Source organism: Dromaius novaehollandiae, chromosome 5 (assembly GCF_036370855.1).
Source record: "Dromaius novaehollandiae isolate bDroNov1 chromosome 5, bDroNov1.hap1, whole genome shotgun sequence".
Taxonomy (NCBI): Eukaryota; Metazoa; Chordata; class Aves; order Casuariiformes; family Dromaiidae; genus Dromaius; species Dromaius novaehollandiae.
In genome coordinates this window covers 19,495,093-19,508,603 of record NC_088102.1, presented here as the reverse complement: position 1 = coordinate 19,508,603, position 13,511 = coordinate 19,495,093, and the positions used below count along the sequence as shown (strand labels likewise).

The 13,511-nt window shown below is 40.6% G+C and overlaps 1 protein-coding gene across 7 annotated transcripts in view; it reads right to left on the bottom strand.

Moving 5' to 3' along the window:
* The window catches only part of CCDC88C (coiled-coil domain containing 88C), a 94,924-nt gene that overhangs the window by 44,830 nt on the left and 36,583 nt on the right, over positions 1–13,511 (bottom strand). For 6 of the 7 annotated variants that reach the window (XM_026111803.2, XM_064512174.1, XM_064512176.1 and 3 more), the window contains 3 exons: positions 9,525–9,594; positions 2,112–2,170; positions 320–403 (listed from right to left, as the gene is read on the bottom strand). In XM_026111803.2, the coding sequence (XP_025967588.2) occupies positions 320–403; positions 2,112–2,170; positions 9,525–9,594 (213 nt within the window). The remainder of the gene's footprint in view (positions 1–319; positions 404–2,111; positions 2,171–9,524; positions 9,595–13,511) is intronic. The other variant, XM_064512175.1, reaches the window with a different exon arrangement.

The window sequence follows — 13,511 nt, the reverse complement described above, 5'->3', positions numbered from 1 at the left end:
TCACAGAATTTTTTTTTTTACTCCCCTCTGAAAAGCCTTTTTAGAAAGCAGATTTTTTTTTTTTAAGTGTTAGTAAGTTCCTGTCTTAGACTTCCATTATTTGTTCCTTAAATTGTAGTTTATTAGAGTTTTTACACCTGCACTCAAAAACATTACGATTACGATACTACATTCATAGAATAATCATTTTTCTCTGTGAAGTTAATAAAACCCATTATGAAACTTCAAACGTTAACTTTTCAATAGCAAAAAACCTGATATGTTGAGTCAAGGAAAGGAGAAGATGGAAAGTGAAAACAGACAACGCTGAGAGTCCTACCTCCTGAATGTGTGCCACAATAGCAGCTTGTGTTTCAATATCCAGTTGTTTTATTCTTTCAATAAACTCTTCTTTTCTTTCACACTGTTAAAAGAAAGCACTCCCTGTAACGATTTAGGTTACACACCTAAAGACTTACTGTAACATTCTCATTAAAAATAAAAAAAATTTAAAAAGAATTCCTGGGTTGCTAATGACAACACGTTCAAGTTCGGCACTTTGGCACACTAGAAGTTATAACACTTGCACAAATGGGATGTGAACTGAATCATGCATTAAACTATTGAAACATTTTACAGTCAGTACAATTAAGGCTAAGTTAAAATGGTTGGTTTTACTCTTTAAAAAACAAGCCCAACACACAGTGAGATCAAGGGGTGGGGTGACAGACACAGGAAATCATCACAGTTTCATTAATGGAGTTGCACAAATGTAAACCAGGCGAGTACAAGCTTTACATTTACATTGCATCATTTATCCTGTCTGCTTAGCTGCTTGCATTTTGTGTGGCTTTGGCAGTGAAAAGAGGTGCATCACTTCAAACTGTGTTCACAGCAAGCCTGCATTTTGCTTCTTGGGAATTAAATCAACATGTGCTTTAAATAGAAAATAGGACTGAGGAACCTTCTGGATAAAATTGAGTGATATTTCAGACAAACAGATGTTAGTAAGTCTTCTACTAAAGGGTTGTTTTTTGTCTGTTTGTTTGTTTGTCTTTTTTTAAAGAAAACCACAAACATCTCCCACTATCTACGTCTGCAATTGTACATTAATAACATTAAAATGAAGAGCTGTTACTAGAAGGCAAAATAGAAGTTAAACATTTGAAGTTTTTTTTAAACTACTTTTTCTACCATCTGCAGGGGCCCTTTTGGGTCTGATTCTGAGTCTGGTCATTCATTTCACTGCAAAGAGGCTCCGAACTGTAAATGCAGGCCGCGGATGCAAAACAGCTTGCCAAATCAGACCTTTATTCTTTGTGTTGCAATGTAACAGGAAGATAAAATTCAGAGCAGCCACATGAAGACAGCATTACTCTGACATAATTGACTTGACACAGTTGAGCAGGGTAAATGTCCTAAGGCATGACAAAACACACCAAACAGACCTACAAACAAGGTCAATTATAAGCAAAGGCTAGCCAGCAAGGCCTCCATTGTTTACCACCACAGAGGTTTGGTGGGCAGAACACAGATTTCTTTATCTGATAACTGTGTGTATTTCTGGGGAGTTTCCCATCTGTGTTGCCTGTCCATTTATTTTAATAAACACTGCATAAAAATCTCCACATGAATATACAGCGTATCTAATCATTTAGGATTTTCTACCCATATAATATTCAAAAAACATATGCAAATAGTCAGGATTCATTAAACAAAAGTGTTGAGTCTGTTAGCTTATCTATTTGCTTTGCATTAACACATGCTGTTATACTCTTACACATTTTAAAATAATAGAAAAATAAACCAACAAAAATCTTGAGATGAACAACACTATTCAAAGGTTTATCTTTTTGTATTCTGTTATTAAAGTGGACTACTTAGTTGCAAAACTACATATCCTGTGATTGATTCAAGTATTGGCAACAAACTACTGCTATGGCAAAGTGTGCTCCCTCTCCCCCTGCAACTTATTTCATTCACCTACTGCATCTTTTCATAGTTTCAGATCACAAGCTATCTTCAGCTGGAGATTTGTTGCTACAGCACTGACCTTTGGCTGGATTTTCTCTGCCCCAAAATAACAACAGATGCAAAAAATGGTATTTCTCAAGTCTGCAATGAACATTTACCTGCACAGCACAACCCAGAACCAACAGCAGCAGCTTCTTAATTTCATCCATACTTTTACCTAGAAAGAAAAAAAAGAAGAAAAAACCCACATAAATCAAATACTTGCAAGTCATCATCTCCAAAAGTAATACCCTCCTAAAAGACAGATAATACCTTCTTTGAAGAAGTGCCTGAACAATATACACACGCCTGTTACATTACTCTATTTTCCAGGGACGATACAGTTCCTATGGACTACTTTAAAATCCCAACTTCAGCAAGACTCTTTTCCACAACATGCTATCACCACCTACATTTTCTGAGGCTTTTCTTGCTGATGAAAAAACTTTTTTCTTTTAAAAGGCTTATGCGTATTCCTAATGCTTGCCCCTTGTTTTGCAATTAACAGGGGAAAAAAATGGGCAGGAGCAAAGGAACATTGTTCTCAAAGAACTTGTCCTAAATTTGAGTAATAACTATTTTAGAACCAAAAATTTTCCCTAAACTGAAGAAAGTCATTCTATGCACATAAATTCTCTCTTTAGCAGATATGTTTTTAGCAGCTAATTCTGCCTCTGTTCTGCAGCAAAGCATGTTCACACTTTGAAGCAAAAACCCCATGTGCTAAGAGGGATGAAAAAATGAGTGATGTAGAAGGCAGAATATGCAGCTAACCATATGCTCTTGGAACCACTGGGGGGTAAGAGATATAAGCAGGCTATTACTGCAGGGAATCTTGCTGCAACCAACAGGCCTGCATGACTCCTTCTAAGGTTAAGAGGAGGAAGCCGCACAAGGGGAATTGGTGTGGCTTTGAGCCAACTTCAGATCTTCTTTCAACAAAATTAAAGCGTGGATTGTTGGGGACCAAAGAAAATTAGGTATATCAAAGATAGACAAAGAGAGATTGAAGGCAAAGAGCTTCGCAGAAGATGGAAATCCACTGTGCAGCTAATAAGAACCACCAAGATTCAAAATGAGACATTCTGGAAAATCCTGACCCCACCCACACTGGGTGAAGAAGAGAGAGAAATGGGCTATGTAGTTTTCTCTCATCCCTCTGCATGTGTTTCCTGATACACAGTGGGTAACTGTAGATAAACATTCTCCTTTTATATCCTGCTTTCCTTGAGTGTTCAATTGCTCCTATCTATAAATAGGCACTTTTTTTTTTTTTTTTAATAATTTCTGAATTTAACTGTGTTAATCCACCAACACCATGCCCTTGCAAGGCTGTAGTGGGCATCAAGTCAGAAGCACAGACAAAACCCCAGAGTGGGGAAGCGGAGTCAAACTGATTCATCAGTTCCACTGCCCCAGCCCCACGGATGCACAAGGGCACACAGACCCCAACTGCCACCAAGGGCTCGCTTGCAGGCCAAAAACCTCACGTGCAGCACGACCATGTGTAGAGAGCGCTTAGGAAATAAGCTTTCTGATTTCCTTTTAAAACATATATGCCCTAGATAGCCTTTAAATATATCTTACTTGTTAAGCAGATTTTTCAACAGCTTTCATAAAAGTTGATTTTAGAAATGCTTCTTTGAGGGTGTTCTACAGAAATTACCAGTGTACTGTATGAATCTACACTAGGATTCTCAATATCCAAGTGCCACATTATTTATCATTAAGACCGCAGGTGAAATACTCTTCTTCAGACACAGACATTTTTCAGACCTGCTAGTTTTCACTTTACCCTGTAAATATAAATGTCTTTCTCTGCAGGATATGTAAAAACTGTTTTTTGAAAGACATGATCTTTCTTGCTCTTCTCCCCCTATTTAGCAGCATATGTGGCCTGCTCTCTTCTGTACAGCTACAATTTAATATAAAAATAACATTTCAGTCTGAACATCTGATTGTTTTTCGTGATTCTGAATGACATAACTGTAAATGTAGAAAGGGTCATAAAAAGAAAAGATTGTCACTTCATGAACAGTGTTTTTCTTTCCCTGAGATAAGCGATTTGCATCAGTGACACTGCATGACCCTGCGAGGTGAAGCACCTTTAGTTATTACTCAGATTAACTTAACAAGGTCAACCTTGTTCTCCCACCAGGGACTAACCTCACCTAGAAGTAGCACTCAGAGGCCTTGTCTCCACCAAGGCCTGCCACATGGACAGGGAACTCTGATGCGTGAGAAATGGCAGCCCTTTCAGCAGGGAAGGCCAGTGCAGAGTTTAAGGAAAGCAATGAGAAATTAAGAGACTTGAAGTAATCCTGAGATGGTTAGTTTGCTGTTTGAAAAAATTTAGCAGTCTGCTCTCCACAACAGCAGCTCTCACAGAAAAACTTCCTGTCAGATTTTTTCCGAAGGATATTTTTTATAAGATTTTTATGCTTGCAGACATGCTATGCACGTGTAACAGAAATGAGACTATGCTACCCACTAGAGACACTTTTAAGACTACAAGGTCTAGTTAACACATCTACTCTGTAGGCTGCACAAATGTTTTAAAAGATGCTATGTGAATGCTTTGAGCTACACTTCCCTCAATTCTCTTAGCTTTCATTCAGGAGTTGCTTCCCATTGGGTGGAAATGGCGTGTTGGCATTAAAGTACTCAGGGATCATTCACACTCAAGCTAGGCTTGAGTAAAATTTTGAAGCCTCAAAGTAACATTATTTACAGGAGATATTTAGAAGAAATAGAGTACAAGTATAAAACAACTCTTCACCAATTTAAAGGACTTTACAGAGATTTTTCAATTAAATCCCAGAACAACCCAGGAAGGGATTAATTACCACTCTCCCCTTTAATTTCACACACACAAGAGCTGAGGTACCACATCCTTAAGTACAGTGCCCAAGCTACCAAGCGAATCAGAAGCACATCTAGAATTATTACACAGTGCAGCAACTAAGATCTGTGCTCAGGACAGTGCACATATGCTGCAATGTACATCGAACAAAAGCAAGTGATCTTTATCTCCAATTCAATTATGCCTCTTGAACAGTAATTCATTCTGTGATCTTTTTCAAAAGACGATTTGCGTTGATGTAAAGAGGTTGTAAAGTTCCCTGTGCCCAGCATAAGCAGAAATACGCAGGTTTCCTTACACTAGCTCCTCCAGGTCCACCCAGCCCTGTGTCTTAGCTGACCTTACCAGGAGAGTGTCTTTCACGGCAGGATGCGCGTGCTTAGGTCTGGGGCAGCTCTCAGTAGCCAGGTATCCACAGGTTGAAGTGGACAGACTGGATGCAAACTAGCACTGAGAAAAAAGATACTAATTCAAAAATTTTTATTTTATTTTAATTTTTAAAAAGATATACACCCTTTCAAAAATTCCAGGGCAGCTGCTCTCAGGCTTCATATTTGCGCCTGCAAAGGAGCCAGCCACCCAGGAGATCTGCAGAGGGACCATCTGCTCCCAACAGTGAGAGGGCTGGTAGGTTTTCTTGGGCGGCGGGAACCCAACCACCACCTGGGCACTCTGGGAGCATCCCTGCACTGCAGAGCCGTGAGACAAGACCACCCACCCCACCCCACCCCCCTTACAGGGGACAGAGTGAGAAACAGATGGCAGCATTCAGGGAGGAGGCGGGCAAAGAGATTAGGAGACACCACAACAACAACAACAGAGGATCAAGGAATCGAGATAATACTTATCCCCCTCTTCTGTGAGAAGGGGTAGGAAAAGAAGGAAAGATATGAGAGAAACGGGAAAAGATGGAGAGAGAGCCCAAGCGTGTGAAATTTGGGGGTTGTGCAGCTTCTCTATGTGTTTCTACTTGATTTTCCTCCAACAGATCAGAGGGAACATCACTGCGTGTAGTACCTGCACGCAGCAGCCAGTGGACCTGTGGAGCAGGTGGGAAGTGGTGAAGCACACAAGCACTATTTTTCCCAACTGTAGCAACATCCTGAAAAAGCTTGAATTCTAAATTTACACTATTGAGGCAGTGCTTTGTTATTAACTTTATATTTTAATGAACCTTTGTGTCTCTAGAGACTTATGAAATAAAATAAGGAAGGAAACAGGCATGAAAAAATACCCCAGTGGGAGTCTACATCTTTTACGATTTTAATGAAAAACAGTTTCTATAGGCTTTTATTAGCAGGGATTTGGGGCTCAGTTGTACACAAACTTGACTTGTAATTTGAAAAAGGTATCAAAAAAGTTGAAGTCCTGGGGAGGGGGGAGGGGGGTGGGACTATGACTGTTTCAAAAGATTTTTTTAGTAGATGCCTACTGTACAGTACAGTGAAGAGAGAATAAATCCTGTAATGTCAGCAGCATTGCTCTGCAAGTCAGATTCTTGTAAAAATTTCCTAAATCCTTTAATTAAACTTCCAGGTTTCTTTTCAGCTCCTTGCATTCTAGAAAACAGTCAAAGACTTCATCTTCTCACAAACTATTTTTTTACAACTTTTTTGCTCATGACCGAACAAACTGTAGGTAAAATTGCCACAGCCTAAAGCAAAATGATTTAGAGGACATGAAAGCAGGTAAAGCTCCTAAATCCAACAGACATGTGCAATACCCTATTTGTTCCAGGAATATGACCATAGGATGATTTTTTTCTTCTCCCTCTGGTCAAGAGGGGTCTTTCATTCAGATAAATTACCTACAAGATAGGGAAGGCAAAAGCTGGAATTTCACTGTCTCTCAGATCCATCCCAGCCACTCAGACCATGTGCACCTCATCCTCTCCAGCATCTATTGCTGCCCAGGCTCCTTTGTCCAGCACTGTCTCTGCAGCTGCCTCCTCCAAGACCTTCCTCCTTCTCTCTCAATCTCTGGCCTGTACTGGACCAATGACAGAGAGAATGAGGCTTCTCCTCTACTATTCTTGACACTTTTAAACACTTCCCCCCTTAAATAATTAACATCTGCCTCATCTCTTCTCCCCATATTGCTGTTATCACCAGCCCTCTCACTTTCCATGAGCTTTCCCCAGGGCTCCTCTGTATTCATGCCAAAAGCACCACTTTCCATGCTGAGGACTGCTTTGTCCTCATATCTCTGTTCAGCCTGCAGTCCTCCTCTAGCTCTCTCACTGACAGGGAGACTCTCTCATTTCACTTTTTTTCCCCCCTCCAAGTGCTGCTGCCTTCCTCCCACTCTTCTCTGTAAGGCACTCCACAAAAAACACATCAGTTGACAATTATCTGGTCACCACTCACCTGCCACACAGCTTCTCCCTTCATTTGGCTTTTTTGTGAATTCCTCTCTGTTTGACTAACTTCTCAGCCCTCTCCTCCCTGTTCTCTTTCCAGGCTTCGTCAGCCATCAGCCAGGTTCTTCTTCCTGAAACTTCTGCTAGTTCTCTACTTCTCTAACAATTTCTTCAGCACATCTTAGCAGTGATCATTTATCTAAGGTAAGATCAAGAAGAGCCTCTCTTGAAGTCCCGTGCTCAGACACTCTCCTCCTTGAGTATGCTCCCTGGAGCAAGTACAGTCTTAACTCTGTCTCTGCACACGACCTACCTCTGTAGTGAGTAAGCTGTGACTGATTCTCAAAAGCATTACATAATATGCCTAAACAAGAACTTCACACTTTTCTTATACACACACACATCCCATCATTTTCAATCATCCACCTATTCCATTTTTGTATCATTTAACATCTTTTCCCACATGTTCTGATGAATCATGTTAGCAACACATCAACTGATAAAATATAAACAATGAAAACATCACATTTCAGAAGATGTCAGTAAAATGATGCAGAAGTCTGGTTTTAATCAGAGAAGCTAGAAGGTAAGAACACACGGGTGACAATATCCTTCCTACAAGAAACATATTAGGTAGGTGCTTTCTTGAAAGAAAGAATGAGACTGATTTAATGTGCTGTCAGAGAGCAACAAGTCACAGGATTCTCAGAACAATGCTTACTGCCTTAGTGGAAAATTATATATAAATGCAGGACAGCTTTTAAGTGTGCAGGCTCCTCAGGAACCAATGCTGTGGCTACTGCATTACAAGTCTTCTGTCAGCTGTCATGCAGGAATGGCCAGGACAAAAAGCCAGACAGCTTTTTCCACTGACGCGAGCCAGTAGAGAAATTGCCTTGTTGCCCCATGTATCACTCACTATTCACTAGCATTCCTAATGCTAGCTCTGCCCATTGCCCATTCCTCTCTCCCTGCCCATAATACCTAAGAGAAGGAACAACAACTCTTAAAATTCTCCCCACCCCGTCATTCCAGTAGCCTGTAGGCTGGCAGTACAGATTTTACTCCACTTGTTGAATAAGTGAACACCTTGCCCTCAGCTTGATTTTACTGCAAAGGTATCAAGTCTATGAGTCTCAGTGATCCAACGTCTTCAGGTTTATATCCTTTTCTGGTATAAACCCTTTGAAACATACATGCACTATTGCTGCTAAGAACAGCAAAAGGAAATCTTCTGCTAAGGTCTCTGCCATTTCTTTATTCTGGAAATGCTGGTTACCATGTCATCCTCTATCACTGCCGATTCGGTTCACCCAGTTTTCCTTCACTGGTAAAAACAAATTCACTGCCCTAGGCACTGGCATAGGGAAAGGCATGCAAAGAAGTAAAAGTCTCTACCCCAAACCCTTCATTTTAGAAATGCCGTTCCAAGGAGAAGTCAGCTTCATTTTCCTGCTAATCAGCATTCATTTTGTCCCACTAAAGATACAGAAAACTGGATATAAGCTCACTGCTTCCCAAGTAATTTTTGATACGATACCCTTTGTGACAGATATGTTCTTGCCCAGACAAAATGGCCAGACAGCTGTTTTTCTTCCCATCCGTCCTCTGCCATCATTTTTCTAAGATGTCACATATGTATTTTTCTCTCCATGTTTTTTTTTTCCTTCCTCTGCTTCATTTGCAATAGTTTCTTCACACTGCAGGACAACACCCCTTGTAGCATGCAACTCTATAAATAGGCTTTGCTGGTGTGCACATATTGCCATAACTGAGCTAATTATACAGGAATACAGACAGAAAAAAAATGGAGGACAAACTATTCTCCTATGGCAGACCGTATCCTGGGTCACCTTGAAGCAGTGCAGGAAGAAAACTTTCATGCCAGCAGTTGCTGCTCTGGTTTTGGCAAAAGGAGCACACAGGTACAGGGCCACCCTTCCATGACAAGGATTGAGGTATGTACAAAGAGAGAAACTGAGGCACAAACAATTCTCAGCTGTGCTATGGACTTCCTCCGTAACACTGAGGAAGTCACTTAAACAGAATCTCTCTGAGCTAATTTACTATTGCACATGTCTGTGTATATACACATAACATGCACCCCCCACACATATCTGATATCATATTTGCTTATATAGGCATGTACATAAGTAAGCAGACTGAGACTCAGCGATACTCAAACATTTGTAGTTTGGTCAACTACAAGTATGTATAGTTTTGTTAAAAGCACACTTGTTATTTAAGAAAATAATAAATATAAATTTTGCTTACCATTTAAGAGTGGGGGGAAAAACTCAAGCTACTCACCAGAAAGAGGATCTTTGCCAATCATTAAAACATTTGGTAAATTCATTACAATCAGCTGCTGGAGGACCTCCTAAACAAAAGAAAACATTAAGCAAAGTTCAGTGTGAAGGAATCCCAATCAATCACACCACAAAGAACACAGAGCTCCATCGATTATCCAGCCTTTAACATACTGGCAGTTCAGAGGTCACAAGAGGAAACCCGCTTCAGAGAGAAATCACTGTTTGAAGATGGCATCAGGTTGCAGAGCTAACATACACTGATCACCTCCTTTAACAACAGCTAGTATAGAACTTATAGGGTCCCACGGTACTAATCAAAATAAATGCACAGCCATGCCAGGGTACACCCATCAGTCATGCCTTTTCCCCAGACATTCATTTGATGTTCAACATACAGCTGCTGTCATGTCTCAGGGCTTACAAATGTAGCAGGTTCATCAAAGGTACCTAAGCCAGTCTGAAGTTTGAGTAATTCAAATAATTGCTCCAATTATTTCAGGGGTCTGAAATTTTAATGATGGGCAGGGTAAGGCAGGGGAGGGGAAGGGGGGGAGCTACTGGACAGATATCTACACTGCTCTGAAAAACTGGGTTTAAAGTTCCAGATTTGCTTTTGGTTTTAATGGGGAGGAAAGCAGATATGTTTATATTATGTCATGAACCTCATTCAAATGTTTTCATTTGGGGGGAGACAAAGGAAGGGAGGTACATTGCTTGGTCAGGTTTAATGCTTAAATGTCAGCTGCCTGAAGCTACATTGAAATGTCCAAATGAGCTTATGGGACAGGGAGGGCTACAAGCCCTGGGGCAGGCAAATGCTCAAAGGTGGACAAAAATACACTGCAGAGGCCTGTGTACAGTAATGTGTTCAGCCATGCAGCCAAGTCATTTTCTGTAACATTCAGCGCATAGGAGTACGGTTACTAGCTTCAACCAGCATTTACTAGCACTCATTTGTGATGATCTGAATAAAACATTATGCAGGCAAGTATTTTATTTCACAAAGGCTTAGGAGGAAAATGATTGTGTGATTAAAGCCCTGAGCAAGTTCCACACAAAACTACCAAATGTTTGGCAGGTGCTTTTTCCCTGCTTGTCTCCATTTCCCAGACTACCTCTAGGCCATCAGGAGGGCACACGCGTTAACACTCGCAGGGTATTCAGAGCCAGAGGAAAAAATATCCTAACCAAGCCCTGAATACAGGAACACATTTCCTGAAACAATCACCTATTCACTGAAACACTTCCTCTCCGAGTTACCAGATTGTTATTTCTCTACTTTCAAAGTCACTACAGAGGAAAAATTAAATCTGATGGAAAGAGGAAATATTTCAGTGAGCCTGCAACATTTGATAAGTAATCAGAGTGGATGTTTAAAAACTATTGTGGATGTAACACATTTCCTTTTTTTCCTCTGATTCATATTTGGAACACGCTAATCAGCAGTATTTTTCTGGATAAGATAGAAATATCTGTGTCAGAGCTGACGGGGTTTTTTTTGGTGCCATTAAGAACGAAGGCTCTAGAAGTCTCTCTGCACCGTGAGGTTTGGCTAGCCTGGACTGACTGTCTGCAGTCATCAGCGAAATGTGGTTTGTCAGTTGTGCATTCAAGCCACACTAAGCAAGTTTGTTTGCACCTGCTCCAACAGGTGCAGCACAGATTGGATTTCACAGCACAGGGCTGGACCACAATCTCCACTAGGACAATACATGGTGGCACTGAGGCCACAAACAAAATTTTTCAGAATCTGCATATACCAAACTATAGAACTTTGACTAGTGATGTCCATGGCAAAAAAAAAAAAAAAACAAAAAAAAAAAAAAAAAAAAAAACCACAAAACTGTTTTTAGGCACCTGGTGCATGGCATGGCACTGAGGTAGGAATGCATAAAGAATTCTTATTGTCTTTGCGTAATCATCATATCTCCAGCTATCTAACTGGCAGACACAAAAGGCATTACAGCTAACCTTTATGTTGTTAACATTCCCATGCACTCCCTCTGTAAAACAGAGTATACTATCCAACACATCCATGACTGAACACCCTTGTGGCTATTTGAATTTATGCTCAGTATTGTCTGGCAAGAATTTGATAGTCATTGAATAAAGCAGAAACAGACCCAGATCTGTGAAGAGTGATCTCTTCAGATGAAAAGACTCAAACTGTTGCAAGAGGTAATACTCTGATCTATTTTTTAAGCAAATTATTTAAACAGATAAGTATCTTTATTGTGCTAAATGCCTTAACCTCAGATTGTTACTGTGATATTAATATCTAGCCATTATGTAGTGTAGTTCATCAATAGATCTCAAAGTGCTTTATAAAAGAAGGTCAATATCATTATTTTTCAAGATTAAGGAAGTGTCTCAACTGCGACATACCAATGAACCATACAATCACTCAGCTACAAATGCTGGGAGAAATGCATTAGCTGAAAGCTCTTACATTGATATTTGACCTGATGAATTTTATCTCAGCTTTTGTACAGGCTAAAAACACAGTCAAGTTACCGAGGCTCAGCTGACATGTGGTGACTCAGGAGCCAGCATAACGTGACTACACCTCAGAGCCACTGCTTAAGCCCCCACATCTGGGCATTTAACCAAAGTCCCTTCCCCCTTAAAAGCAATGAGGAATTCTTCAACTTCTATCCACTTGTCAGTATTTCCTTGTTTTCCTCAGCTGAAACACCAATAATTCATCCAGTCAGGTGGGTGGGTTACTTAACACTACTGCCAAGCTCTCTATGCTGCAGTGTCAGTACTGGTGTGTTAAACATACAGAATAATTCTGTTGGACCTAAGTCTTGAGAAAAGTAAAGACATACAAAAACCTAGGCTCTGGAACAGTTCTGATTTAACCTCATATCTGAAATAACTCTCTAAATGGCAGTACAGGATGTCAGGTTAACTACAACACCGTAACTCGCAGATTTGCAACTTCGACGCTGTGCTTCAGTCTGGCCTTTCTACTCTCCTCACGCTTACCATCCCACTCAAAATCCTGCAAAGTCTAAGTGGGCTTCAGCCCGCCACAGCAGGGCTCTTTAGAGGCTGAAATCCTCACCAGGGATCAAACAGCTCCATGGACCAAACCAGCTTCCAGGTTACAGCTACACTAGGCATTAGTTCAATCTGGACCTGCAACTGGGGCCCAGTCAGCAATAAGAAATGGTAAATAAAGTGTAGCATTTTCCCACAATAGAAGCAAGCTATTGTATTATAGAAAAGGATGCTGTTATGCTTGGAATCAAACATAGCTTTGAAACATAACAGTGAGCAAGAAACCGTGGGCTTTTGTTCTTTTCCCACAGAAGAGCGGCATGGCCAGGGGCAGCACAGGCAGGCAGAGCAGAGCCTTCAACAGCCCACAAAACCCCACCGTACTCCAGAGGGCAGCTATACAAGCAAAAATTCTGATTTCTCCTATAAGAGACCTTTAAATCATTTTTACAGCACCACTAAAACCTGATTAAAAACAGTAAAGATTACAGCAACAACATATGGTAACAATTTCCCTAATTATCAAAACAATCAGGGTTTGAGCAGTCAGCTTTACACCTAGGCCAATAACCAACTAAGCAGCCAGAAACTGCAAGCCAGGAATCATCTCACACAGACTACTGCTTACCAGGTTTTACTGCTGCTAATGAGATTTTCATGAGAAAATAATTTTGATACCAGAAATCTTCTTTAAGGGATCCAGTTCAAAATTGCTCACTGTCAGGCTTTAGTGCAGCTTGTATAGGTGCCCAAAATTCTCCTCTTCCCAAGACCAGCATATTTTAAGGTTGCACACATTGTCAAAAAAATTTCAGCTCTTCTGTCAGCAGTGACGGGTGCGAGAATGCATGCTTCTAGGTAGCAGATCACTAAATGCAAACATCAGTGGCCAAACCTTATACTACTCAAGCCAGACCCATACTCTGTGCATAAAGGCCACAAAGCTTCCAGCATGCAGAGGTATGTGCCCCATTTTTAG